Here is a 23,967-nt window from a genome sequence, read left to right on the forward strand (position 1 = left end):
TGAATTCCTTGAATTTAATGTGTTCCGTTGTAGTTTAATTATGATCCATGAAAAGCAACATCCAGTCACATCTGTGGGCAGAACCAACTCAACTGACTGAACAAGTGTAACAACTCTTCTGTATGCACTTTAGGTGTGACATCCTCTCCCTCTCTCTCTGTTGACCCAACGGGATTACCAGGGCTAGAATTACCACTCTCAAAATACAATTGCTGATCTACTGTTTGCTTCTGCTGCTTAACATAAGGATTTAAAAGCTGCTAGCCTGATCTCGCAGAAAGCACAAAAACAGACTGTTCACTTGTGCCTGCGCAGAGATAAAATTTCATTTGGAATAGATCACAAAATAACAACAGGTGCCAATCCCACAACTCTGTGTTACACATGGAGGGAGGGGAGGGGAAGGAAAGTGTTTTACTCTCAGACGTGAGAGGGGAGGACAAAGTTTCAGCCAGTGGGAAGTTAAAATTAAACCCTGTGCTGTTTTCTGTTATAAAAACTCAAATCGCATGGATTTGGGGGAAATAAAAAATGAAGGAAAGGGAGTTTGCAAAGTTTCCAAGCCCCCACAACACACACACACACACACAATTCCCACTGCTCAGCCGGAGACAGTGCTGCCCTCCTCTGTTTAGGAGTAAACTCTGGAAAGGTGTTGGTATTGATAGTGAGGAGGATGGTCTCCGGCTACACTTTGATACCAATCAGCTGGTAAATGGGGCAGAGAGATGGAATTTAATCTCCAGGCATTCTGGGAAATGTAATAATGGAAGAAAGTAATCAATAAATAGTAGGTCCCTACAGAGTGCTGAGGAACAAAGGAACCTTGCTGTCCAAGTCCAGAGATCCCCGAAGGTATCAGTACAGATCAAACGAGGGAGTGGGGAAGGCATAGATTTGTATTTTTTTCATACAGAGGGTGGTACGTGTGTGCAATGGGCTGCCAGAGGAAGTGATGGGAGCTGGTACCATTATAACATTTAAAAGGCATCTAGTTGGGTATATGTATTGGAAGGGTCGAGAGAGATATGGGTCAAATACTGGCAAATGGGTCACAAGATTAATTTAGGATATCCAGTCAGCATGGGTGAGCTGGACTGCAGAGTCTGTTTCTGTGCTGCATGACTCTACCCGCCTAATTCAATGCAAGTTTCAGAAACATGTCTGCAGCTTTATGCTTTTAGATTAACAATGTTTCTGAATATATCAATTCAGCTGTTCTCAATTTTAAAGATTAGCCATTTCTTGTGCTCCCCTGTCTTCCAGGTTGAGTCATCACCATCCATTCTCTCTCTTTCCCGAGAAGGGCTTGATACAGCAATCAAAGAGGGCTCGAGGTACGAGAAAGGATGGGGGGAAGGTAGAAGGGAGAGAGAATGGACAGGGGTGCAGAGGGTGGGGGGAAAGAGAGAGAAAGAGAATGGATAGGGGAGCAGAGGGTAGAGGGAGAGAGAGAGAAAAAATGGACAGGGGACAGAGGGTGGAGGGGAGGAGAAAGACTTGGAGACAGAGAATGGGGGGGAGAGAGAGAATGGCTGGGCAGAGAGATTTGGTGAGTGCAGACTGTAAGGAGAGAGAGAATGCACGGGGACAGTGGGTTGGGGAAGTGACAGCTCAAATCCCACCTTACCCAGGAATGGTGTCAGTGTTCCATGAACTGGAACCCACTCCATCCACAGCAGACTTGGGAGCAGTCGTTTCTCAATAGACACATGGCTAAGACAGTAGATTCATATAATCCCTATGGGCCATTCGGCCCATAAAATTCAGACTGACCTTCCAAACAGCATCCCACCCACTTTCCCTGCAGTTCTCCATAGTTCACCCACCCGAGGTTGCAGATGCCTGGACACTTCAGCATTGCCAATCCACCCTAAACTTCAGATGGTTAGACTGTCGGAGGAAACTGGAGCACCCAGAGTTCACCCACGCAGACACAAAGGTGAGAACATGCCAAAGTCCACACAGAGAGCTGCATGAGAGTGGAATTGAACCCAAGTCCGTGGTACTGTGAGGCAGTGGTGCTAACCACTGAGCCACCGTGCCACCCAGAGCTTTGAAGTTCTGCTTTGTCTTTGTAGCTTCTGACTTCTCATGAGCCTTCAGCAGCGGCTCTCTCCTCCTGACATTGTTAGACCACGCCTGCTGCAACTTCCCTTTTCCATTTCTCCAGGCCTGAGCACACCGGTTCCCAAATCCTGGTGCCAGGCAGACACTGATGCAATCTGGTCTTCTGCTGCCAACTGCAGAGAACGGTGACAATCCCTGCCACTATTCTCTCCCTGACCACCACTTCCCCCCTCCCCAACATTGTTCTTACTCCCACCACACAGCCAGTTAGCTCCTCGCTCGTGCAGACCTGTCTCAGATCCCCTTTATCTGTCTGACCTGTGCTGACACCCTCTGACCCTGTCCACTGACCCAGTCAGAAGGCTTTGTCCGTAGAGGAAAGACCATCTCCCAGAATAAAGTGTCCAGTTAACTTTCCCCTTTTCCCCCAACGTGTCTGCAACCCGGCTTCCAGCTGCATCTTTCTGAGCCGAAGGTCCTCCAGCCTGTGTTTGCCCTGGATCACAGCATCCAGAGCGTCTCAACTTCCGCAAATCGAAAGACAAGGCCCACCCTGCCCTCTCCAATGTGTGTTGTGTAACTGCTTAATCGTTTCTGGTAGCTGAGCAGAGGCTGATAGCCAAATTTGGAACCCCATGAGGGTGGCCTCAACTGGGACATTGGGTTCATGTCTCACTACAGGTGACCCCACTACACTATACACTCACTCTCTCTCACTCTGACACTCATGCTCGCTCTCAGACACACACACATGCACACACCCTCTCACAGGCTTATACTCCATTACTCACACACTTTACCAAGCACGCACATACACAGACACACACATCAGTCTATGGTGTGAATTTGCAATTGCAGGATTTTAATTGCAAGTACATTCTATTTTGCTCAAAAAACGCACAATCTTCAGATAGTCTATCCATGTAATATGTTATAAATTCTACGATGGAAATAGAACCAGTCTGACTCAAAATTGGGATACAGACAGACTCTGACATGAGTGAATCTCATGGGATATTTTTTTCCCAGAATATGGTTTCATCATTAGATTCTGAACCCCAGATTTCTGACTGAATTCCAATTCTGCCATCTGCCACAGTGTGACTCGAACCAAGGAGTCCCCAGAGCTGGGTTGATAGTCCAGTCGATAATGGCACTCGGTTGTCATTCCTTCAATTGCCCTGCAATGGCCTCCACAGGTGGGAGGAGGGGGGGTAAAGCCCTTCCCACACTGACAGCAGGTGAGCAGGCTGTCTCCGGTGCGTCTGCAGGCTGGAAGAATCAATGAATTTCTTCCTGCATTCGGAGCAGGTGATTGGCCGCTCCCTGTTGTGGACCCGCTGGTGAGCTTCTAAAATCTCAAAACAAATAATCAAGAAAGAACCCACTCTATTCACTACCGCAGACTTACAGCAAGGTTACACATTAAAAACTATGCAGTTATCTGTTTCTGTGCTGTGAGCTCTCCCACACAGATTCCACCAAGACCAGTTGTGAATTTTGTGTTTGTTAATTTTCCCTAGATGCACTCCAATGTTCAGAGATACATGATTTCAAACAACAAAGGCAGGAACTACATAGATTTACTGCTGTGTCAGCTAGCAGTGTAGGATTTTCTCTCTCTGTCTCTCTTTCAGACCATGTGCTCGCTGCCTTTAGCTGTCTTTCTCTCTTTTAAAAGTGCTGTTGACTTGATTTTTTTACTCCAAAGTTCCAAAACAATGCACAGCATATAAAACAGTAATTGCTGCTCCTGGAATTCAAGGAAATTGCCTCCAACACTGAAAATATCTTTAAAAAAGAGAAGCTCTTCCAGCCACAAATTTTCTCAGCCTCCATCTTGGATTAGTTCTTGGTGAACATTCCCATCTCCTAGGTTACAGTTATTGAAATAATCTGCTTTTCTATTTTTACTACCAAAGTGGATAACCTCACATTTATCCACACTAAACTGCACCTGCCATACATTTACCCACTCACTCAGCCTGTCCAAATAACATTGCATCCTCCTCACAGCTCACCCTTCCACCCAGCTTTGTATCATCTGCAATTTGTGATATATTCCAATTAGTTTCTCATCTAAATCACTGACATATACTGTGAATACCTGGGGTCCTAGTTCCAATCCCTGCAGTTCCCCAATCATGAATCATTATACAACATCGATCTGACGGATCCTCCCTGACTGACCGTACAAAATAGCAGATGTTAGCCTTATACATGTAATTAACAGGACTAAGACCATTTATAATGCTGCCTCCCAAGACCTACTTCACCTCAGAATGCAGCCTTTTGCCTGAAAAATGGGCGAGTTCTGAGAAATTTTACAAGGTAATAATCATACCCAGCCTGTAGTCCGGCACCCGGCAGAAACTATCAGATTGGATTATTACCTGTCTCCACCAAGCAGTGCATCGTGTAGTTGATGTGGGTAAAGTCTTAACATGTAAACCTAGCTCAGGCGAAGAGGCTGAGGAGTTCCTTACCCGTTTTAAGGAATGCTATGGTGCTTCCTCTGGTGACGCTAACTACCTACAAGGGTGATCATCCCAATTTAATGCCCGATGTATGACTCTCTTACCTGATCAGGTACAGAAAGCTATTAAAACCCACAATATCCACTGGCAAGATGCTGAGGTTGCACAATTCAGCCGAGAGGTTTGTTACTTCTGAGAATGAAAGGATCCCAAGAGTAAGACAGAACTTGCCCAAACTACAGTGGCTAAACTTAAACCCAGGATTCAAAGTAGACCTTTTCGTCTGCAAGGTCAGTCAAGCTAGCAAATGAAACCCTCATACTATCGTCCAGTATGGCAGGACAGTAGAAATGGTACTGTGTATTCACAACATCCCAATGGACCTTGCAGTCCTCCTATATATCCTTCCCCAACAGTCCATGATGCCTCTATACATCCTCTCATTACTCTTCACTGCCTCCCCCACCCACCAAGAGTCCCCCAACAACTACACCTTTGTTTCAATTGCAATGAAACAGGACATTGGTCCAAGAACTGCCCTTTCCATAGCAGTCCCTGGTTCATCACCGCAGTAAAAACAACAGACAATCTCCTGGTCTCCCTCCCCAGTGACCTCAGCAGGTTGCCCTTTTACTGCACAAAACCCTTTTCAAAACTGACTCCCGGATATAGAGCAGCTTCCTGCTTTGAATTTTCCCATACTTACCGCTAGCCCAGAGGATGGACCTATGCTAATTCTTAACCATAATGGCCATGATATTGAATTTATGTTTGACACAGAAGCCACTGTTTCATCACTTCCCGTCCATCTTGCTAATGCTTTTGATTTTCAAATCTTGGATGATGATGAAATCCTGCAGTGTTTTGATGGTTCCTCTAATAAACATGCATACGCTGTCCCTCTGACAGTGATGTGGAAAAATTGTGTCACGCTCCCTTTTTGCTTTGTTGTAACTAATGGATTACATATCCCTCTACTCGCTAGAGATCTCCTCTGTCCTCTAAATATTACTATTGAATGTCGTGATGATGGTATCCTGATTCAGGATCCACCTCATTTTGTTCAATGCATCAAAACCAAACCAAAGCCTCCTCGATGGTGGTCATTTGATTTGGATCCTTATGCTTTTGATCCTATTTTACATAACGTCCCTCACCCCCACATTACTTTAGCTTATGATCTCAGGCTTGAACACATACTATAATCACTTACTGGGCACTACTCAGTACGCTTGGGTGATTGGTGAGATCAGGTCACCAGCTGGTGGCGTTCTTTTCGTGTCAGTTCCTCTTCATAGCTGGATAACTGGCCCTCTCATTTTCCCCTGTGTCACCACTCACTTGAACCCAGAACATAAAGCCTAAGAAGTAGGTTTTGACACCAAGACTCTTTTTGACCATGCTCATCAAACTTGCCATGAAATTCAGCTGCTCACTCAAGGATCAATCCTATTTTATGCACAGCCTTAGCCAATTCACGGCAGCCTTCATCATCATTATGCCCACCATCACCCGCAGGACGCAGTATATCCTGGAGTCTGGGTGGACTCTAAAACACAAGTGGGCCTTGCTAAGGTCCCACCCATCATTGTCCTGATCAAACCTAATTCTGTCCTCCTGTCTATATCTCAATACCCCCTGAAACCAGAAGGTGAAGCTGGCATTCAACCTGTCATTGATTCATTTCTCCAGCAAGGCCTTCTCGTCCCATGCCATTCTTCTGTCAATACACCTATCTTTCCGATCCCTACACCGGGATGTCCTGAATGTCGTTCACGACCTTCGTGAAGTAAATAAAATCATTGAGGCTCATAATCCTCCAGTTGCTAATCCTGCTACTATCCTCAGCCAAGTTCCAGTTGATGCCAAGCTCTTCACTATCGTTGACCTCCAACATGCATTCTTTTGTCTTCCTTTGCATCCAGATAGCCCAATACATTTTTGCCTTCTTTTAAGGGCCACCAATATATTTGGACTTGCCTACCTCAAGGTCTCTTTTCAGAGACTCTTCACGCCCAGCTTGAATTATTTGAATTTCCTGGAGACGTTACCCTAGTTCAATACATCGATGACCTCCTCGCTAGCCCTGACAAAGTGTCCAATCACACTGACTCCACTACCTTTCTCAACCATCCACATCAATGTGGCTATATTGTACCCCCCAGCAAAGTTAAGACTAATCAGAAAGAAGTTAAGTTCCGAGGTACTCTCATTTCTGAATTCGATCGGTGCTTGACACGTGAACGTATTGATCCTATTCTTTGTATTGCCCCTCCAACCACTCCTAAACAGAGACGGTAGTTTCTTGACCTCATCAATTATTGCCGACAATGGATTCCTAATTGTGCCCTTCTGATCAAAAATTATCTCCCCTATCCTCGACTAATGTGCCTTAATGGTATGAACTCACCCCATAACAACTACAAGTCTTTACGGAGCTTAAAACTACCCTCTCTTCAGCACCCACGCTAGGCAGACGTTTGTATGACTGCCACTTTCATCTTTCTGTTGCCATCCTTGATACCTGTGCGACAGCTGTTCTCACCCAGCAGCATGGATCTTCTTGGCGCCCTATTGCCTATTTTTCTACTAAGCTTGACCCCGTTGCTCAAGGTATGCCTTCCTGCACCCAGATTCTCTCTGCCATCTATACTATGGTAGTGCTACCTCTAATATAACTTTACATCAAAATGTAGAAGTCTGTACCTCGCATTCTGCAGTATTCATGCTGGTTTCTAAACATAGAGGAGAAAATGAGGACTGCAGATGCTGGAGATCAGAGCTGAAAATGTGTTGCTGGAAAAGCGCAGCAGGACAGGCAGCATCCAAACAGGAGAATCGACGTTTCGGGCATGAGCCCTTCTTCAAGAATGAGGAAAGTGTGCCCAGCAGGCTAAGATAAAAGGTAGGGAGGAGGGACTTGGGGGAGTGGCGTTGGAAATGCGATAGGTGGAAGGAGGTTAAGGTGAGGGTGATAGGCCAGAGTAGGGGTGGGGGCGGAGAGGTCAGGAAGAAGATTGCAGATTAGGAAGGCGGTGCTGAGTTCGAGGGTTGGGACTGAGACAAGGTGGGGGGAGGGGAAATGAGGAAACTGGAGAAATCTGAGTTCATCCCTCGTGGTTGGAGGGTTCCTACGAGGAAGATGAGGCGCTCTTCCTCCAACCGTCGTGTTGCTATGGTCTGGCGATGGAGGAGTCCAAGGACCTGCATGTCCTTGGTGGAGTGGGAGGGGGTGTTGAAGTGTTGAGCCACCTGGTGGTTGGGTTGGTTGGTCCAGAAGTCCCAGAGGTGTTCACTGAAACACTCCGCAAGTAGGCCGCCTGACCTCTCCACCCCCATCCCCACTCCGGCCTATCACCCTCACCTTAACCTCCTTCCACCTAACGGGACAAGATGCAGGGAAGATATATGCCCAACTGTCGTCTGATTCATATGGATGGAAGTTCACTTGCTGGCTATGATCGCTGTGTGGATGGATCGTGTGGATTGTACTGATAGTCCTTGGTCTCATCCTAGGGATATACACTGTCGTCCGCTTATGCATGAAATGGACTGTACATTGTTTTTCACCTCAGCCGAAAAGGAGTCTGGTTAATTGACCCTTGTCTACCCCTCTCCCTCCATGCCTGAACGTCCATGCTGAAATCCAGTATCTTTCAGACTCTGCTCCTCTGGACGATGACCTGGCAGAGGAGGCAGTTGACTTATTTGAAAATACAAATTGACTGAATGGACTAATTATAGTTACAAGCTAAGTAGTTGTCATGAAATAACAAAAGGAGGAAATAAGAAAGTCTATAGCCATAAAACCTGTCTTTAAACATTTAAACTAAAATATAATGTTGAATTATGGAGCACATTTGCTGCACACTAGAAAATAGACAGGCAGGGAGGCTTGGTAAAAGGGGAGAACTCAAGGTATGCAGAAGATAACCAAGTGATAACAGTACTAAGGCAATTAAGTACATTTGCCTTAACAGTGAATCTGTGTAAATAGGACACAGAGTGATAACATTCATGGCTGTTCTCTTGTGAAATTAATGACAGTGTTTGATTCTGACCCCGAAATGAAACTTGGGATTCCCTGAGCCGTCTCAAATCCCTACTTTAACACTCCAACTCATCCATGTTGACCAGTTAGCCTAAACAGTCTAGTCCCATTTGCTAGCACTCGGCCCATATCCCTCGAAACCCTTCCATCCAGATTCCATTCAAATGTTGTAGTTATACAAGCTTTCACGACTTCCTCAAGCAGCTAATTCCATACCCACACCACCCTTTGGGTTAAACAGTTGTCCATTAAGTCCCTTTTATTTCTTTGCCCTCTCACCCTAAATGTATGCCATCAAGTTCTAGACTCCTCCCAACACAGGGAAAAGAACTTGTCTGTTTATCCTATCAATGTCCCTCATGATTTTATAAACCTCTATAAGGTCGCCTCTCAGCCTTCGACGTTTCAGGGAAAACAGCACCAACCTATTCAGCTTCCCCCAATAACTCAAATCCTCCAACCCTGGCAATGTCCTTCTAAATCTTTTCTGAACCCGTTCAAGTTTCACAACAAACTTCTGACAGGAAGGAGACCAGAACTGCACACAATATTCCAAAAGTGGTCTAACCAAAAGTGGCCCTGTACAGCTGCAACATCACCTCCCAACTTCAATACTTGATACTCTGACCAATAAAGGAAAGCATTCCAAACCCCGCCTTCGTTATCCGATCTACCTGTGACTCCACTTTCAAGGAGCTATGAACCTGCACTTCAAGGTCTCTTTATTCAGCAACACTCCCTTGGATCTTACCATTAAGTGTATAAGTCCTCCTCTGATATGCTTTTCCAAAATGCAGTGCCTCATATGTATCTAAATTAAACTCCATCTGCCACTTCTCAGCCCATTGGCCCATCTGATTAAGGTCCTGTTATCCTCTGAGCTAAGCATCTTCACTGTCCACTACACCTCTAATTTTGGTGTCATCTGCAAACTTAGTAACTATACCTCGTATATTGACATCCACAGCATTTATATAAATGATGAAAAGTAGTGGACCCAGCACCCATCCTTGTGGTATACTACTGGTCACAGGCCTCCAGTCTGAAAAGCAACTCTCCACCACCACCCTCTGTCTTCCTACCTGTGAGCTGGTTCCGTATCCAAATGGCTAGTTCTCCCTGTATTCCATGATATCTAACCTTGCGAACCTGTCGCCCTTGGGGAATCTTGCCAAAAGCCTTACTAAAGTCTATGTAGTACCCTGGCATGTAAGCTGTCAGGCCCAGGGGACTTGTCTGCCCTCAATCCTAATAGTTTGCTGTGTACCTTTTCCCTCTCAACGTTGATTGTTTAAGTTCTATCCTTTCTATCACCTCTGACTTGCCCGTTCCAATAGGAATGGTACTATTGTCCTCCAGCTTGAAAACTGAGGAAAAGTATTGACTTAGCATCTCTGCCATTTCAGTGTTCCTCCTATTAACTCACCGGTTTCATTTTCCAAGGGACCATAGCGACTCTGTTCCCTTTAGCATGCCAACAGAAGCTTTTGCTATTCTTTTTGATATTTTGCGCTAGGTTTCTTTCGTAATTTATCCATTTTTTAGTATCCCTTCGTTTTATGTTTGCAAGTTTTCCAATGTTTCAGCCTTCGAGGTCTGGAAAAACATTTCGGAAAAGACTGAAATTTTTTTAAAACAACGTTAAAACTTAAAGACAAACCCACCTTTCAGGTGGCTGGCGAGGGGAGCAGGGAACACATTGGCCCCGCCCCCATTGTCTCCGATTGGTTGGATGCCTCGTCGAACCGCGCCCACTACACGCGGGGTGACGTCACGGTCTGGCCACCCAGTCCCTGGTGAGTTGGCGCATGTGCAGTGTAGGTCATGTAGCGAGACAAAGGCAGTGTTACTGAGTGTGGGAGAGGAATGGCGCCGGTGGCTTAAGGAACAAGAACAGGACCCGCTGGGAAAACTGAGCAGCCCTGGCTGCATGTGTCAAGAGAATCTGAGGAAACGTTACGGGTCCAGTGATCCTCCTTCAGAACAGAAACAGGTTTCGGAAACATCCCGGAGAGGTCGCCAGGCCTGAGCGCCCGGGGAGAGGGGACAGTGAGGACCTACCTCGACACTGTCCTATTCCCCCCGAGTCCAGGAACTCCCCACATACGTTCGAGACACCACCCACGCCCTCCACCTCCTCCAAGACTTCCGTTTCCCCGGCCCCCAACGCCTCATCTTCACCATGGATACCCAATCCCTCTACACCTCCATCCGCCATGACCAGGGCCTCCAAGCCCTCAGTTTCTGCCTCTCCCGACGTCCCCAACTCTCTCATTCATCTGGCTGATCTGGTCCTCACCTTTAACAATTTCTCCTTCGAATCCTCCCACTTCCTCCAGACCAAAGGGACAGCCATGGGCACCCGTATGGGCCCCAGCTATGCCTGTCTCTTTGTTGGCTACGTAGAACAGTCCATCTTCCGTAATTAAACTGGCACCACTCCCCACCTCTTTCTCCGCTACATTCATGACTGCATTGGCGCCATCTCGTGCTCCCGTGAGGAGGTTGAGCAAACTTCACTGACACATTCCACCTGACCTTAAATTTCCCTGGACCATCTGACACCTCCCTCTCCATCTCCATTAATAACGACCGACTTGATACCAGCATTTTATAAATCTACCGACTCCCACAGCTACCTGGATTACACCTCTTCCCACCCTACCTCCTGCAAAAATGCCATCCTGTCTTCCCAATTCCTTCGCCTCTGCCGTATCTGCTCCCAGGAGGACCAGTTCCACCCCAGAACACACCAGATGGCCTCCTTCTTAAGATACCGCAATTTCCCTTCCCACGTGGTTAAAGATGCCCTCCAACGCATCTTGTCCACATCCCGCACCTCCGCCCTCAGACCCTACCCCTCCAACCGTAACAAGGACAGAACGCCCCTGGTACTCACCTTCCACCCTACCAACCTTCGCATAAACCAAATCATCCGCTGACATTTCTGCCACCTCCAAACAGACCCCACCACCAGGGATCTATTTCCCTCCCCATCCCTTTCCACCTTCCGCAAAGACTGTTCCCTCTGTGACTACCTGGTCAGGTCCATGCCCCCCTCCAACCCACCCTCCCATCCTGGCACCTTCCCCTGCCACCGCAGGAATTGTAAAACCTGTGCGCACATCTCCATCCAAAGCCCTAAAGGAGCCTTCCACACCCATCAAAGTTTTACCTGCACATCCACCAATATCATTTATTGTATCCGTTGCTCCAGATGTGGTCTCCTGTACATTGGGGAGACTGGACGCCTCCTAGCAGAGCGCTTTAGGGAACACCTCTGGGACACCCGCACCAATCAACCACACCGCCCTGTGGCCCAACATTTCAACTCCCACTCACCCTCTGCCGAGGACATGGAGGTCCTGGGCCTCCTTCACCGCTGCTCCCTCACCACCAGACGCCTGGAGGAAGAACGCCTCATCGTCCGCCTCGGAACACTTCAACCCCAGGGCATCAATGTGGACTTCAACAATTTCCTCATTTCCCCTTCCTCCACCTCCCCCCACTTCCAAACTTCCAGCTCAGCACTGTCCCCATGACTTGTCCTACCTGCCTATCTTCTTTTCCACCTATACACTCCATCACCCCCTCCCCCCATAGCTATCACCTTCTTCCCACCCCCACTCATTGTACTCTGTTACTTTCTCCCCACCCCCACCCTTCAGGATCTCTGCCTGTATTCCTGATGAAGGGCTTTTGCCCGAAATGTCGATTTTACTGCTCCTCTGATGCTGCCTGAACTGCTGTGCTTTTCCAGCACCACTCTAATCTAGACTCTGATTTCCAGCATCTGCAGTCATTGCTTTTACCGAGAGGAGACAGTGAGACAGGGGAGAATTGGAAATCGCGGGAGGAGGGAGACTGGGGAGTTTCTAAACTCCTAGGGGAGGCCTGAGGCCGTGAATAAAAGCTCCACAGGCCCAGTGTTTACTTTGTTTGGGGAAGGACCTCTGGGGGCAACCAGTCGCCATATTCATGAGGGTAAGACGCATGTTGTCTTGGGGCGGAGAGCGTGAGCATCCATCTTGGTGAGGGCACCATCAACTGTCATTTGAGAGAGAATTCCAACTTTGTGGCAGCCTTTGTGTCAACTAGAATTTTCTCATTCTGGATGTAGGTTTGCTCGCTGAGCTGGAAGGTCATTTTCAGATGTTTCATCACCATACTGGGTAACATCATCAGTGAGTCGAGTTAAGCACTGGTATTATGTCCTGCTTTCTATTTATGTCTTTTGGTTTTAGGATGGTGATATCATTTCTGTTCTTTTTCTCAGAGCATGGCAGATGGGGTCCAAATCAATAGATTTCCAGTTGGAATGACATGTTCCAAGGAATTCTTGTGTGTGTTTCTGGTTGGCTTATTGGATGGTAGCTTGTCATAGGATGGATGTATGGTCCCAGTCAACATGGTGTCCTCCTTTGTCTGTATGTAAAGATACTAGTGATAGTGGATCATGTGTTTTTGTGGATCATGTGTTTTTGTGGCTAGTTGATGTTCATATATCCTGGTGGCTAGTTTTATACCTGTTTGTCAGATGTAGTGTTTGTTACAGTCATAGAATCCCTATGTGTGGGAATATGCCCTTCGGCCCAACAGCTCCATACCGACCCTGTAGAGACTATGCCAGCCAAGCCCATTCCTCTACAATTACCCCTGACTTATGTACCACTATGGGCAATTTTAGCATGGCCAATTCACCTAGCCTGCGTATCTTTGGATTGTGGGAGGAAAACGGAGCACCCGGAGGGAACCAACACAGACACTGGGAGACACAGACACAGTCGCCCCAGGATGGGATTGAACCCGGGTCCCTGGTGCTGTGAGGCAGCAGTGCGAACCACTGAGCCACCGTGCCGCTCCCTTATATTTCAACAGTCTTTCAACTTTAAACACATTCATCACAGTCTTCCCAGAGGATTAGACTGTTCTCTCTCATTAGAGATTGCTGGTGGTGGTTTATCTTGAGGGTCACCACACCTCAGCTGAGGGGAAAGGCCGAGAAGGAGATCCTCACATTTCTCCAACTTGGGTGATACATAATGTGAAGCACCTTGGTGTACTTTTGTTGAAGTGTGACCATCAGTATTAGCTGCTGCTGTTGCTGTCATTTATTGGCAAGACTGATATGTCAAGTGAAACAATTTCAGCAAGAAATTGGCAGCTGGCAGAGCTCCCCCACCCAATGCCAAAAAAGTGAATACTTTTGTTGGTGAAAGAAAATTGGAAAAGAAAAAAAAAAGTAAAGTATCATGTACCTTTAGAAAGAGTGGAAGGGTTGATTTTCAAAATAAATGAAAACAACATTTATGAAATGGAGCAACAAACTAAATTAACAACGCAGGTTTCTTTTCACATAACTGCACTACTGCAAATGTCTGTATTATGGGAAAATGTTATGTACTAAAATATGTTCTTATTTTGTAAAGAGTCAGGTCAATAGGTTTAATTTTGTCAACAGTGATCAATAAGATCTTGATTGATACAGCATCTATGTGAGATACACTGGTAGTTAATATTTGATCGAGTAAGTCTCCACTGACCACCACAAGAACAAAGTTTTTCCCTGTCTGAACTGTCAGAAAAGATGTGCTTTCTTCACAAATTTTGACTTCTTGGTGTGTTTGTATGTCTTGCAATATTTGATTTTAAAATATGTAATTTACAGTGAAAATGAATTGTTTGTGCTTTTTAATGTTGATTTTAAGGTACGCTGATAAGAAACGATGTATGCATTTAGGCCGTCTAAAAATAGAATGCTTTTCATACTCAAAGTTGCTGTGCAAACAAAACACAATTTGGGAGGTGATGGTTGTTCCCTATCTCAAAGCCAATATAAATAATACCTGTGGTGTCAACACATGCAACCACTGCCTTTCACTCTTTTTTTTGAAAATCATTGGGAATTTAACACATCCCACTACTGCAGCAGAATCTGAGCACGTTACATCGGGCTTCCCATCAGGATGCTGTCACAAACCTCAACCTAATTTGGGATGTTGGGGAAAGTGAAAAATAAATGAATCACTAGTATATACCCTGTGGTTAAAGAGCGCTACAACAGTATTGTACGGACATGTCAGCTGTCTTGGTGAGACCTAACTTTACTCTGCGACACCTTGATTGGTTGTCGCTGACTGCATGTAAAACGAAACATTATGGAGTAAAGACATTTTTGCGACTGAAAATGTTTTATTTGGCCTTCAGCAGTCACACCTACATTTTTACCATATATTTTGCTGCTTATTTTGATTTAACTTGATGATATGTAACCTCAGTTGCTAAACAACCCTCAGTGGAGCCTCCAGCGTTATTTGAGATCCAACACAAAAGCCAACTTCTTCCGAATACAAAATGTTGCTGACTACAAAGAAAAGTCATACAAAAGCATTTATCAACACACAGATCGATTTACCGCAAGAAATAGCAGTATTGGCCATTCTGCTCCACCATTCAGTGAGATCATGTCTGATCTGATAACCCTCAATTGTTTTCTGGATCCTTGTTTGAGTCTACAAACTGCTCAATAAGCTCAAACAACCCTCTTCTGTTCTTCTAATGAGCCAATATCTCTGACAGTTCCATTTCAATGAAACAGAAAAAGCTTCCTATCACTTTTGGTTGCAGCCAATAGGGACAATATTAAAGATGATTCTCATTTTCCTAAATACTTGGAATAGGTTCAATTGATTTTAAACAAACAAGTTCTGACAAATGTTCGGGTTCGTTTGAGAAGTTTAGCAGAATTGTTTTTCTCAGATGGGACAATGAAACTTCTTTAGATTGTTTCCACTATTGGAGGTCTACCTCCCGTTCTTTTTCTTAGCACATTATAATGATCTTCTGAACTAGTTTTATTTCATTATATCCATCCCTTTAAACAAACCAATTCTTCCCATAAGTAAATTCATCCATCTCCAGCACATTTCTAGGTGATATTTTTCCTTAAATTCCATTAAAATGTCCTATCTCTTTCCTTAAATCTATGCCCCCTAATTGCTGAAGCCGTCCACCAAGGGGAAAAGTTTCTTCCTATCTAGACCCTAAGTGTCTTATCTGTACAAACAGGTCCTCACCCATCCTTCTCTGCTCTAAGGAAAATACCCTCAGCCGATCTAATCACTCATAGCTGAAACCCACCAACATGCACCACCCTGGGTTAGTATTCCCTTCTGCACCCTTTCTAGTGCCATCACATCCTTCTAATAATGTGACGACCAGATCCACTATTCCAGCTGTGGCCCAACGAATGTCTTGTACAGTTCCATCATGATCTCCTGGCTCTCATGTTCAATGCCTTAACTATTAAGGGCAAGTATTTCATATGCCGCCTTAACCATTTCATCCACATGTCCTGTTGCCTTCAAGAATCTATGAACACATATACCTTTCTCTGATCTTCAGTATATTCTAAATTCTTGTGATTCTTCATGTACTCCCTTGCCTGTTGATCCTCCTGAAATGTATCATCTCAATCTTTTCAGGATTGAACTCCATCTGTCATTGTTCTGCCCATCTGACCAACCCATCTTTATTGCCCTGTAGTCTAAAACTTTCCTCCTTGCCATATATTAGTGTGGGTTCTGAATTTCTTTTGGGCCTGATTTATTTAGGTTGCATTGTGTTTATTTTGTGGGATATTTTAACAAGATTGGGAGGACACTTGGATCCAGTATCTGTTTATACTCAAAGAAGAAACTCAAACCAGAATTTTTTTTTATCCAATGTTTTCCCTGGTAACATTTTCACAATGACTTCAATTCCTGCAACACCCTTCGCTTAACTTAAACTATGTTCAAATCAAGACATTACTGAATGGAGATCATAACTTCTTGTACTATTAAATCTGTCTCAAGCAATGCTGCAAATTAGGTAACCTTGCATTATTATTTTATAACTGTGCTCAAAACCTTTTCTAAAAAGTGGCCGGATGAAGATTGAAGTTGACTGAACTGCTTTCTTCATTTTATAATATTGCCAAAAAAAGTAAATGTTCAAACATATGCAATATTTTTCTTTTTCTAAAATAGGTAATGAGGTGAAAGGGAATAATGGACAAAGCAATGAAAACGATGCTGACTCTAATTCAGCAAGTATGTTCTTTTCAATAAGTTTAATTCAATATTTACATTAATTACAGTTATGTGAGTGACACAAATAACAATACTTTAAGGCTGTTACTTAAGTTTAGAAATTCAATCACACTCTGTGTAGATGGCTTAAAATCATTATATCAAAAGCTTAAAGTGCTTGCATAAAACACGAAACCTCAGTTATGTTTATTATTTCCCAAAATGGGTTATCAAGTAAAAGTATTATTGGAGATTTGATGACAGCGGGCAAAATGGCAACTCTAATTTCGCAAGTATGCAAGGTTTAAGCTTAAAATGCATGACAGGTTTATTTATCCAAGAAATAAGCACCTTTACTCTCTCTAATATTAGCTCCAATTATCAATATTTGATATGAAATTAGAAGATCTAGCTTGAGAAATCTACAACGTATTGCCACATGCTTGCCATAAATACGACAGGAACACAGTAAAAGTAGTGAAAAATAAGTCAGATCTTTGTGGTTACTGATCCATAAGATACAGAAGCAGAATCAGTCCATTCGACTTGTTGAGTCTGCTCCACCATTCGATCATGGCCAATGTGTCTCAACCCCATTCTCCTGCATCCTCCCTGTAACCCTTGATTTCCTTACTAATCAAGAGCCTATCTTTATCTGTTTTAAAAGCACTCAGTTACTTTCCTCATTTCAGTGGCAATGAGTTCCACAGAGTCACCTCTTCCTGACTGAAAAAAATCTTCCTTATCTCATCCCAGCATTTCTTGCCACCGAGAACTATGGGAGCAGAGTCCATGTCTATACTTCCTTGCATGGTAATTTGTAAATAACATTAGTTTTTTTCAGGTTCATTAGCTGCTGCTTAAGTGTGTTGGTAGATTTGTGGGCTACCATGATGTGGAGAGGTTTGAGTTGTCTGGACATCATTTCACAGATGTCTTTGATGTAGGGTAATGTGGCTAGGGTTTCTGCACATGTGTCTGCTTGTTTGAGTTTGTTGTTAAGAAATCAGCGGACAGGGTTTATTGGGTACCGTTCTTCTTGAATATGTTGTATAAGTATTTATTTTCTGCTCTTCGTAGTTCCTGGGTGGTGCAGTGTGTAGTGGCACGTTGAAATAGTGTCCTGATGCAGATTTGTTTGGGATGATTTGCTTCTGCATGAGGTACTTGAGTCTGTGTATGTTGTTTTCCTGTAGACGTTAGTCTGAAGTTCCCTATTGACTGTTCGCTCTACTGACATCTAGGAATGGCACTTTGTTGTTCTCTTTTGTGAATTTTATGCCAGTAAGGATATTGTTGATGGTGCTGTAGGTTTCCTCTAATTTGTTTCATTTTGTGATGACAGGTGTCATCTCTGTGGCGGACCCAAAATTTGGGTTGGAGCGTTGGGAGGGCTGTTTGTTCGAGTCTCTGCATTATTGCTTCTGCTAGGAACCTTGATATTGGTGGTCTCATGGATGTTCTGTTGATTTGTTTGTAGGGCTTGTTATTGAATGTGAAGTGGGTGATAAGATACGGGTCCACAAGCTTGACAATGTTATCTTTGCTGATGAAGTTGGTGCTGTTTGGTGTTTGTGTCTTTGGTGGTTCTTGTAGTGTAGTCAGTGTTTCTTTGGCCACGTTGATGTTAATGGATGTGAACGGGGCTGTTATGTCAAAGGACAGCATTATTTCATCCTCTTCTATCTTGGTGTCTTTGATGTTCAGGAATTCTTGGGTGGAGTGAATGGAGTGGCATGAATCTTCTACTCAGTTTTTTAGTCTTCACTGGAGGTCTTTGACTCGTCTGTATATTGGTGTTCCAGGTAGTGAGACTATGGGCCTGAGGGGGGCTCCTGGTTTGAAGAGGAGGAGAACAACAACAAACTGCCTTTCCTAGATGTCACAGTAGAGCGAACAGTCAAGGGGAACTTCACACTAGCGTCTACAAGAAACAATACACACGGACCAAATACCTAACTACAGAAGCAATCATCCCAACACCCACAAACGAAGCTGCATCAGGAGATTATTTCAACGAGCCACCACACATTGCAGCACAGAGGAACTGCGAAGAGCAGAAGAGAAATATGTATACGTACTCCAGAACGGATACCCAATAAACCCAGTCCGCCGATTTCTCATTGAGGCTTCCAAGCTGACCCTCAAATTTGGTTTGTCCCTGCATTCTTTCCTGGCTGTCTTTTCTGGGTTTTGAAAACTTTCCTCTGACTGCAGATAAGAATTGGGAAGTTGTGTTGTGGCTGATAGGACATTGGGTAGACCACTTTTGGAATATTGTGTGCAATTCTGGTCTCGCTCCTATCAGAATGATGTTGTGAAACTTGAAAGGGTTCAGAACGCATTTAAAAGGATGTTGCCAGGGTTTGAGCTGAATGGGCTGGGCTGTTTTTCCTCGTGCATCAGAGGCTGAGGGGTGACTGAGAGTCATTAATAAAATCATGAGAGGCATGGATAGGGTAAATAGACAAGGACATTTCCCTGGGTGAGAGAGTCCAAAACTAGAGGGTAAAAGGTTTAGGGTGGAGGAGGGCAAGATTCAAAAGGGTCCGAAGGAGTAACCTTTTCATGCAGAGGGTGGTGTGTGTAAGGAATGAGCTCCAGAGGAAGTGGTGGATGTTGATACAGCTATGACATTTAAAAGGCATCTGGATAGGTATATGAATCGGAAAGGTTTAGAGGGATATGGGCCAAGTGCTGGCAAATGGGACTAGATTAGGCTAGGATATCTGGTTGGCCTGAAGGGGCTGTTTCTGTGCTGTAGATCTGACTCTGGCTTGCCACTAACATTTGCCATGTCTGTATATTTAGTTTCTCTCGGGTTGTCTGTGTCAATGCCTTGATGTCTCATTCCACCCACCACCTACCACCACCACCCCCACCCCCACCCACCAAGGGACGATAACCACTTCATGTCTGGTTCTTTATCAAGAAGCTGTATTGCAGGTTCAACCTGAATTTACACTTGTTTTGCTTCCCAAAATCAGACTTGCTCACTCTCAGCAATATCCCAATATCCTGAAAGATATTAACTTTCACGTGGTGTTATCCAAAATTCGAAGGTGTCAGTCCTGATGTTTTTGCTTTTTCTGTCCCTGTAAGATCCTGAATCAGCACCTTCAGGAGAATTAATTTGAGGGAGTGAGAATAGAGGAAGAGAGAGAGTGTGGGATGCTTTCAATTTTGTGGAACAGCAAAAGAAACAAATGTTCTGCAGAAAGTGGAATAGCTTGTTCTGAATTTCTACCCTGGACTGATCGTGATGACTTTTGGAATCTCTTTTTTTCTAGAGTATTTGAAGATCTGAAGACTGAAGTTTAAAAATCAACAGATGAAGGGCCTATGCCTGAATCGTCGATTCTCCTGCTGTTTGGATGCTGCCTGACCTGCTGTGCTGTTCCAGCACCGCACTTTTCAACTCCTCTCCAGCGTCTACAGTCCCCACTTTCACATCAATGTCTGACAGTCACTCAATCCATCGCGACCTCAACGATTTTCAACTATGATTCTGTGAGAAGGAGCAAAACATTTTGGTTCCTGTTTCAGACCATTTTCAGCATTAGTGGGACTGAATGAGAGTCTCTACTGTTACAGCGCACTGTGTGCAAAGCCTGAAACAGTTATACGGCCAGGAAAGAGGAATTTACTGTGGACAGGGGCCATACACAGGGCTGTAGCTGCAGCCATGGTGAAACCAGAGGAATCCCACACCGTGGAGAAACCATGGAAGTGTTGCGACTGCGGGAGAGGCTTCCATGCCCCATCTGTCCTGGAGATTCATCGGCGAAGTCACACCGGGGAAAGGCCATTCTCCTGCCCCGAGTGCGGGAAAGGCTTTACTTGCTCCTCCCACCTGCTGGACCACCGCCGAGTCCACACTGGGGAGAAGCCATTCTCCTGCCCTGAGTGTGGGAAGGGCTTCACCTACTCCTCCCACCTGCTGGCCCACCAGCGCGTCCACGCTGGGGAGAGGCCCTTCCCTTGCTCTGAATGTGGGAAGGCCTTCAGCAAATCCTCAGACCTGCTGAAGCACCAGCGGGTCCACAGAGTGAGAGGCCATTCAGCTGCCCTGAGTGCAGGAAGGCCTTCAGTGATTCCTCTACCCTGCTGAGGCACAAGTGGGTCCACATGGGGAAAAGACCGTACTCGTGCCCTGAGTGCAGGAAGGGCTTCACCCGCTCTTCTGCTCTGCTGACCCATCTGCGGGTCCACACGGGTGAGAAGCCCTTAAGCTGCCCAGAGTGCAGGATGGCCTTCAGCAGGTCTTCCCACCTGCTGAGGCACCAGCGGGTCCACACTGGGGAGAGGCCCTTCTCCTGCCTCCAGTGCGGAAAGTGCTTTACACAGCCCTCCAACCTGCTGACCCACCAGCGGATCCACACCTACGAGAGACCGTTCTCCTGCCTCGAGTGCGGGAAGGGTTTTGCTGTTTCCTCTCACCTCGTGGCCCACCGGCGGGTCCACACAGGGGAGAGGCCATTCAGTTGTCCCGAGTGCGGGAAGGCCTTCAGCAATTCCTCTGCCCTGCTTCGGCACCAGCGCGTCCACACTGGAGAGAAGCCGTTCTCCTGCCCCGAGTGCGGGAAGGGCTTTACCCGCTCCTCCACGCTACTGACCCACCGGCGGGTCCACACGGGGGAGAGGCCATTCAGCTGCCCCGAGTGCAGGAAGGCCTTCAGTGATTCCTCTGCCCTGCTGAAGCACCAGCGAGTCCACACTGGGGAGAGGCCCTTCAGCTGCCCTGAGTGCGGGAAGAGGTTTACATTTTCCCGCAACTTGCGAAAGCACCAGCGGAGGCACCAGCACTCACAACAATCAGATTCCACCGCTGACATTGCCATGAGTCCCCCCCAGGACTGATTCTCCTGACAGTGGGTGCAGTGGGAGAGTTGGTGCACTGTATTTGTTTTCCATTGGACTGCAACCTCACGGCTCAGGGGTGGCATTGTGACTCAGTGATTAGCACTGCCTCATGGCACCAGGAACCAAGGATCAATTCCACCCTTGGGGCGACTGTCGGTGTGGAGTTTGTGGAGGGTAGGACAATGGATGAGATAAGAAACCGCTGCCTTTCTTGAGACAAGTCTCCCAGAGAGAAGTTGCAGACTGATTGTCTGATCTGTTGATCCTCACAGTGCCCCATTGCCCTCAGTTAACAGGAGGAGGTCCACACAGATGTACCGAAGCCTCTCTTTGGACAGTGGAAGGAAACTGTGCAGACAGGGAAAACGTGCAAACTCCACACAGACAGTTACCTGAGGCTGGAATTGAACCTGGGTCCCTTATGCTGTGAGGTAGCAATGCTAAGCAGTGTGCCACCCCAAAATGTTATAAAATTTGAATAAACCTAATAAGTTGGAAATGTGTCCATACCAAGAACTTACTGTAAATGTTTGGAAGCAAAAGTCCATCGGAATTGTCTTTGGGATGGATCCAAAACTTACTTCGTTAATACTTTGACCTCTGGAACTGTCTGCCAGAGAGTGTGTTGGAGTCAGATTCAATTATGGATCATTAAACTGAAAAGGAAAGCAAGGTACTGCAGTGGATGTCAGAATATGAGTTTCCTGATTGGGACTGTTCACTTGCTCCTGTTACCATTTCAGGTTGCTAACTTTTCGTTAGCATCCTGCACATGTTGGGATTTTTTCTCCTTTCTCGTATCTACTTGAGTGACTCAGTGACAAATCTAGTTTATGAATTGTTCCTATGATATCTCATGAGAGGGTTTATGATATTCACAGTGTGTCCAAGTGAGGAAAAACAAACTGTTCATCTTAAATATTTGACTTTAAACAATGGAAATAAAATTAATGTTTGGAAAACACACAACTTGCTGTGTAGTAAGATAATCAGAAATAGGAATGAGAGTAAGTAATTGACCGTTGAGATGCTCTGTCTTTCATTTATCTAAATTCTCTTTCCTGCACTTGTTTTTTCATGACTTCATCTACTGAAGTGACTGCACTCCAAAAGCTTGTGATTTCAACATAAGAGCATAAGAACTAGGAGCAAGAGTCGGCCTTCCGGCCCGCTCCACCACTCAATAAGATCATGACTAATCTTTTCGTGGACTATGCTGCACTTACCTGCGTTTTCACCATATCCCTTACGTTTTTGAAAAATAAAAGAATTATCTACTGCTTCGAGTAATTGCTGAAGTAATGTTAAATACTTCCTGGGCAAGGAATTCCATAGATTAACAACCCTCTGGGTGAAGAAGTTTCTTCTCCGTTCAGTTTTCAACCTGCTTCGTCTAATCTTGAGGTCTCAGCTACCAATGCAACATCCTACTTTTATTTCTTTCATAATTTAATATATTTCTGTAAGATCCCTTCCAAACAAACCTGCTGGACTATAACCTGGTGTCATGTGACTTATGACTAAAAACTTATTATTACGCATCCTCATAGTGAAGAAGATAGGGACACTACCACTGCGCCATAAAAAAAGAACCTCTGCAGCAAATAGGCCCTCTTCTATTGAATGAATGGGGAGAGGTTTCTTCTTAACATGGGATACAAATATTATACCCTCAGAGCCCATTACACTAAATTGAGCCCTCTTCGGTTGAATGAATGGATGCGGAGGTGCCACAGTTGAATTGGTTGATAACGTTAAAAATCACATCTTCCCCCTGAATATGTGAAACTACCGCTATAGCTCCAGAGCCCGTTGCAGTAAATTGGGTCATCTGCTGTTGAAGGAATGAACGGGAATGAAAAGGGCGGATACACTGACGTGGTTGTGAAATTCTCCACCAATCCCAAAGCTTGTGGTCGGTACCGACTAATCGGAGAGAGAGTTTACAGAGGGTGGGACCAACATGACACGGAATGCCAGCTGCCATTGGTCACGTGGAGTAAGGTGCGCTCTGATTGGAGGGGACGCGGATGACGCGCTTCACTGAAGGAGGAGACGGAAAAGAAGAAGAAAAACAAAGATGGCGGCGCGAGGCTGCGGTTTTGTCATCGACTCAGCGGGCGGTTTCTGACGGAGGGAGGGGGGCAGACAGGCATCGTTTACCTCAGAAAATACCTTTAAAATACATTTCAAATTAAAGCCGGAACTTTTCAAACAAATGTGAAGAAAAGGAGACAGTCCTCGGTGGGGTTTATTGTTTATTTGTGTATAATTCCCGGGGCCCGGGAAGGGGGAGGTGACGGTTACCGGGTGAACGAGAAAACAAATTAAAAATGTCGGCGGTGGAGGAGAGAGAGCCGGCGCCCGCGGCTTCTTCGGCGGCGGCCGGAGCCCAGGAGCTCAACAACCCCCCGGAGCTGGAGGAAGGTCCGAG

At 45.5% G+C, this 23,967-nt stretch overlaps 1 protein-coding gene across 1 annotated transcript in view; it reads left to right on the top strand.

Moving 5' to 3' along the window:
• LOC122545205 (uncharacterized) overlaps positions 1-23,458 on the top strand; it is a 105,063-nt gene extending 81,605 nt beyond the window's left edge. The window contains 2 exon segments of the mRNA XM_087973884.1: positions 20,371-20,713; positions 20,716-23,458. Coding sequence (XP_087830010.1) covers positions 20,371-20,713; positions 20,716-21,530 — 1,158 coding nt within the window. The 3' untranslated portion in view covers positions 21,531-23,458.
• Positions 23,459-23,967: the final 509 nt, after the last annotated feature.

Source organism: Chiloscyllium plagiosum, unplaced genomic scaffold (assembly GCF_037043375.1).
Source record: "Chiloscyllium plagiosum isolate Xiang-an unplaced genomic scaffold, Cpla_swu_hap1 HiC_scaffold_27, whole genome shotgun sequence".
NCBI lineage: Eukaryota > Metazoa > Chordata > Chondrichthyes > Orectolobiformes > Hemiscylliidae > Chiloscyllium > Chiloscyllium plagiosum.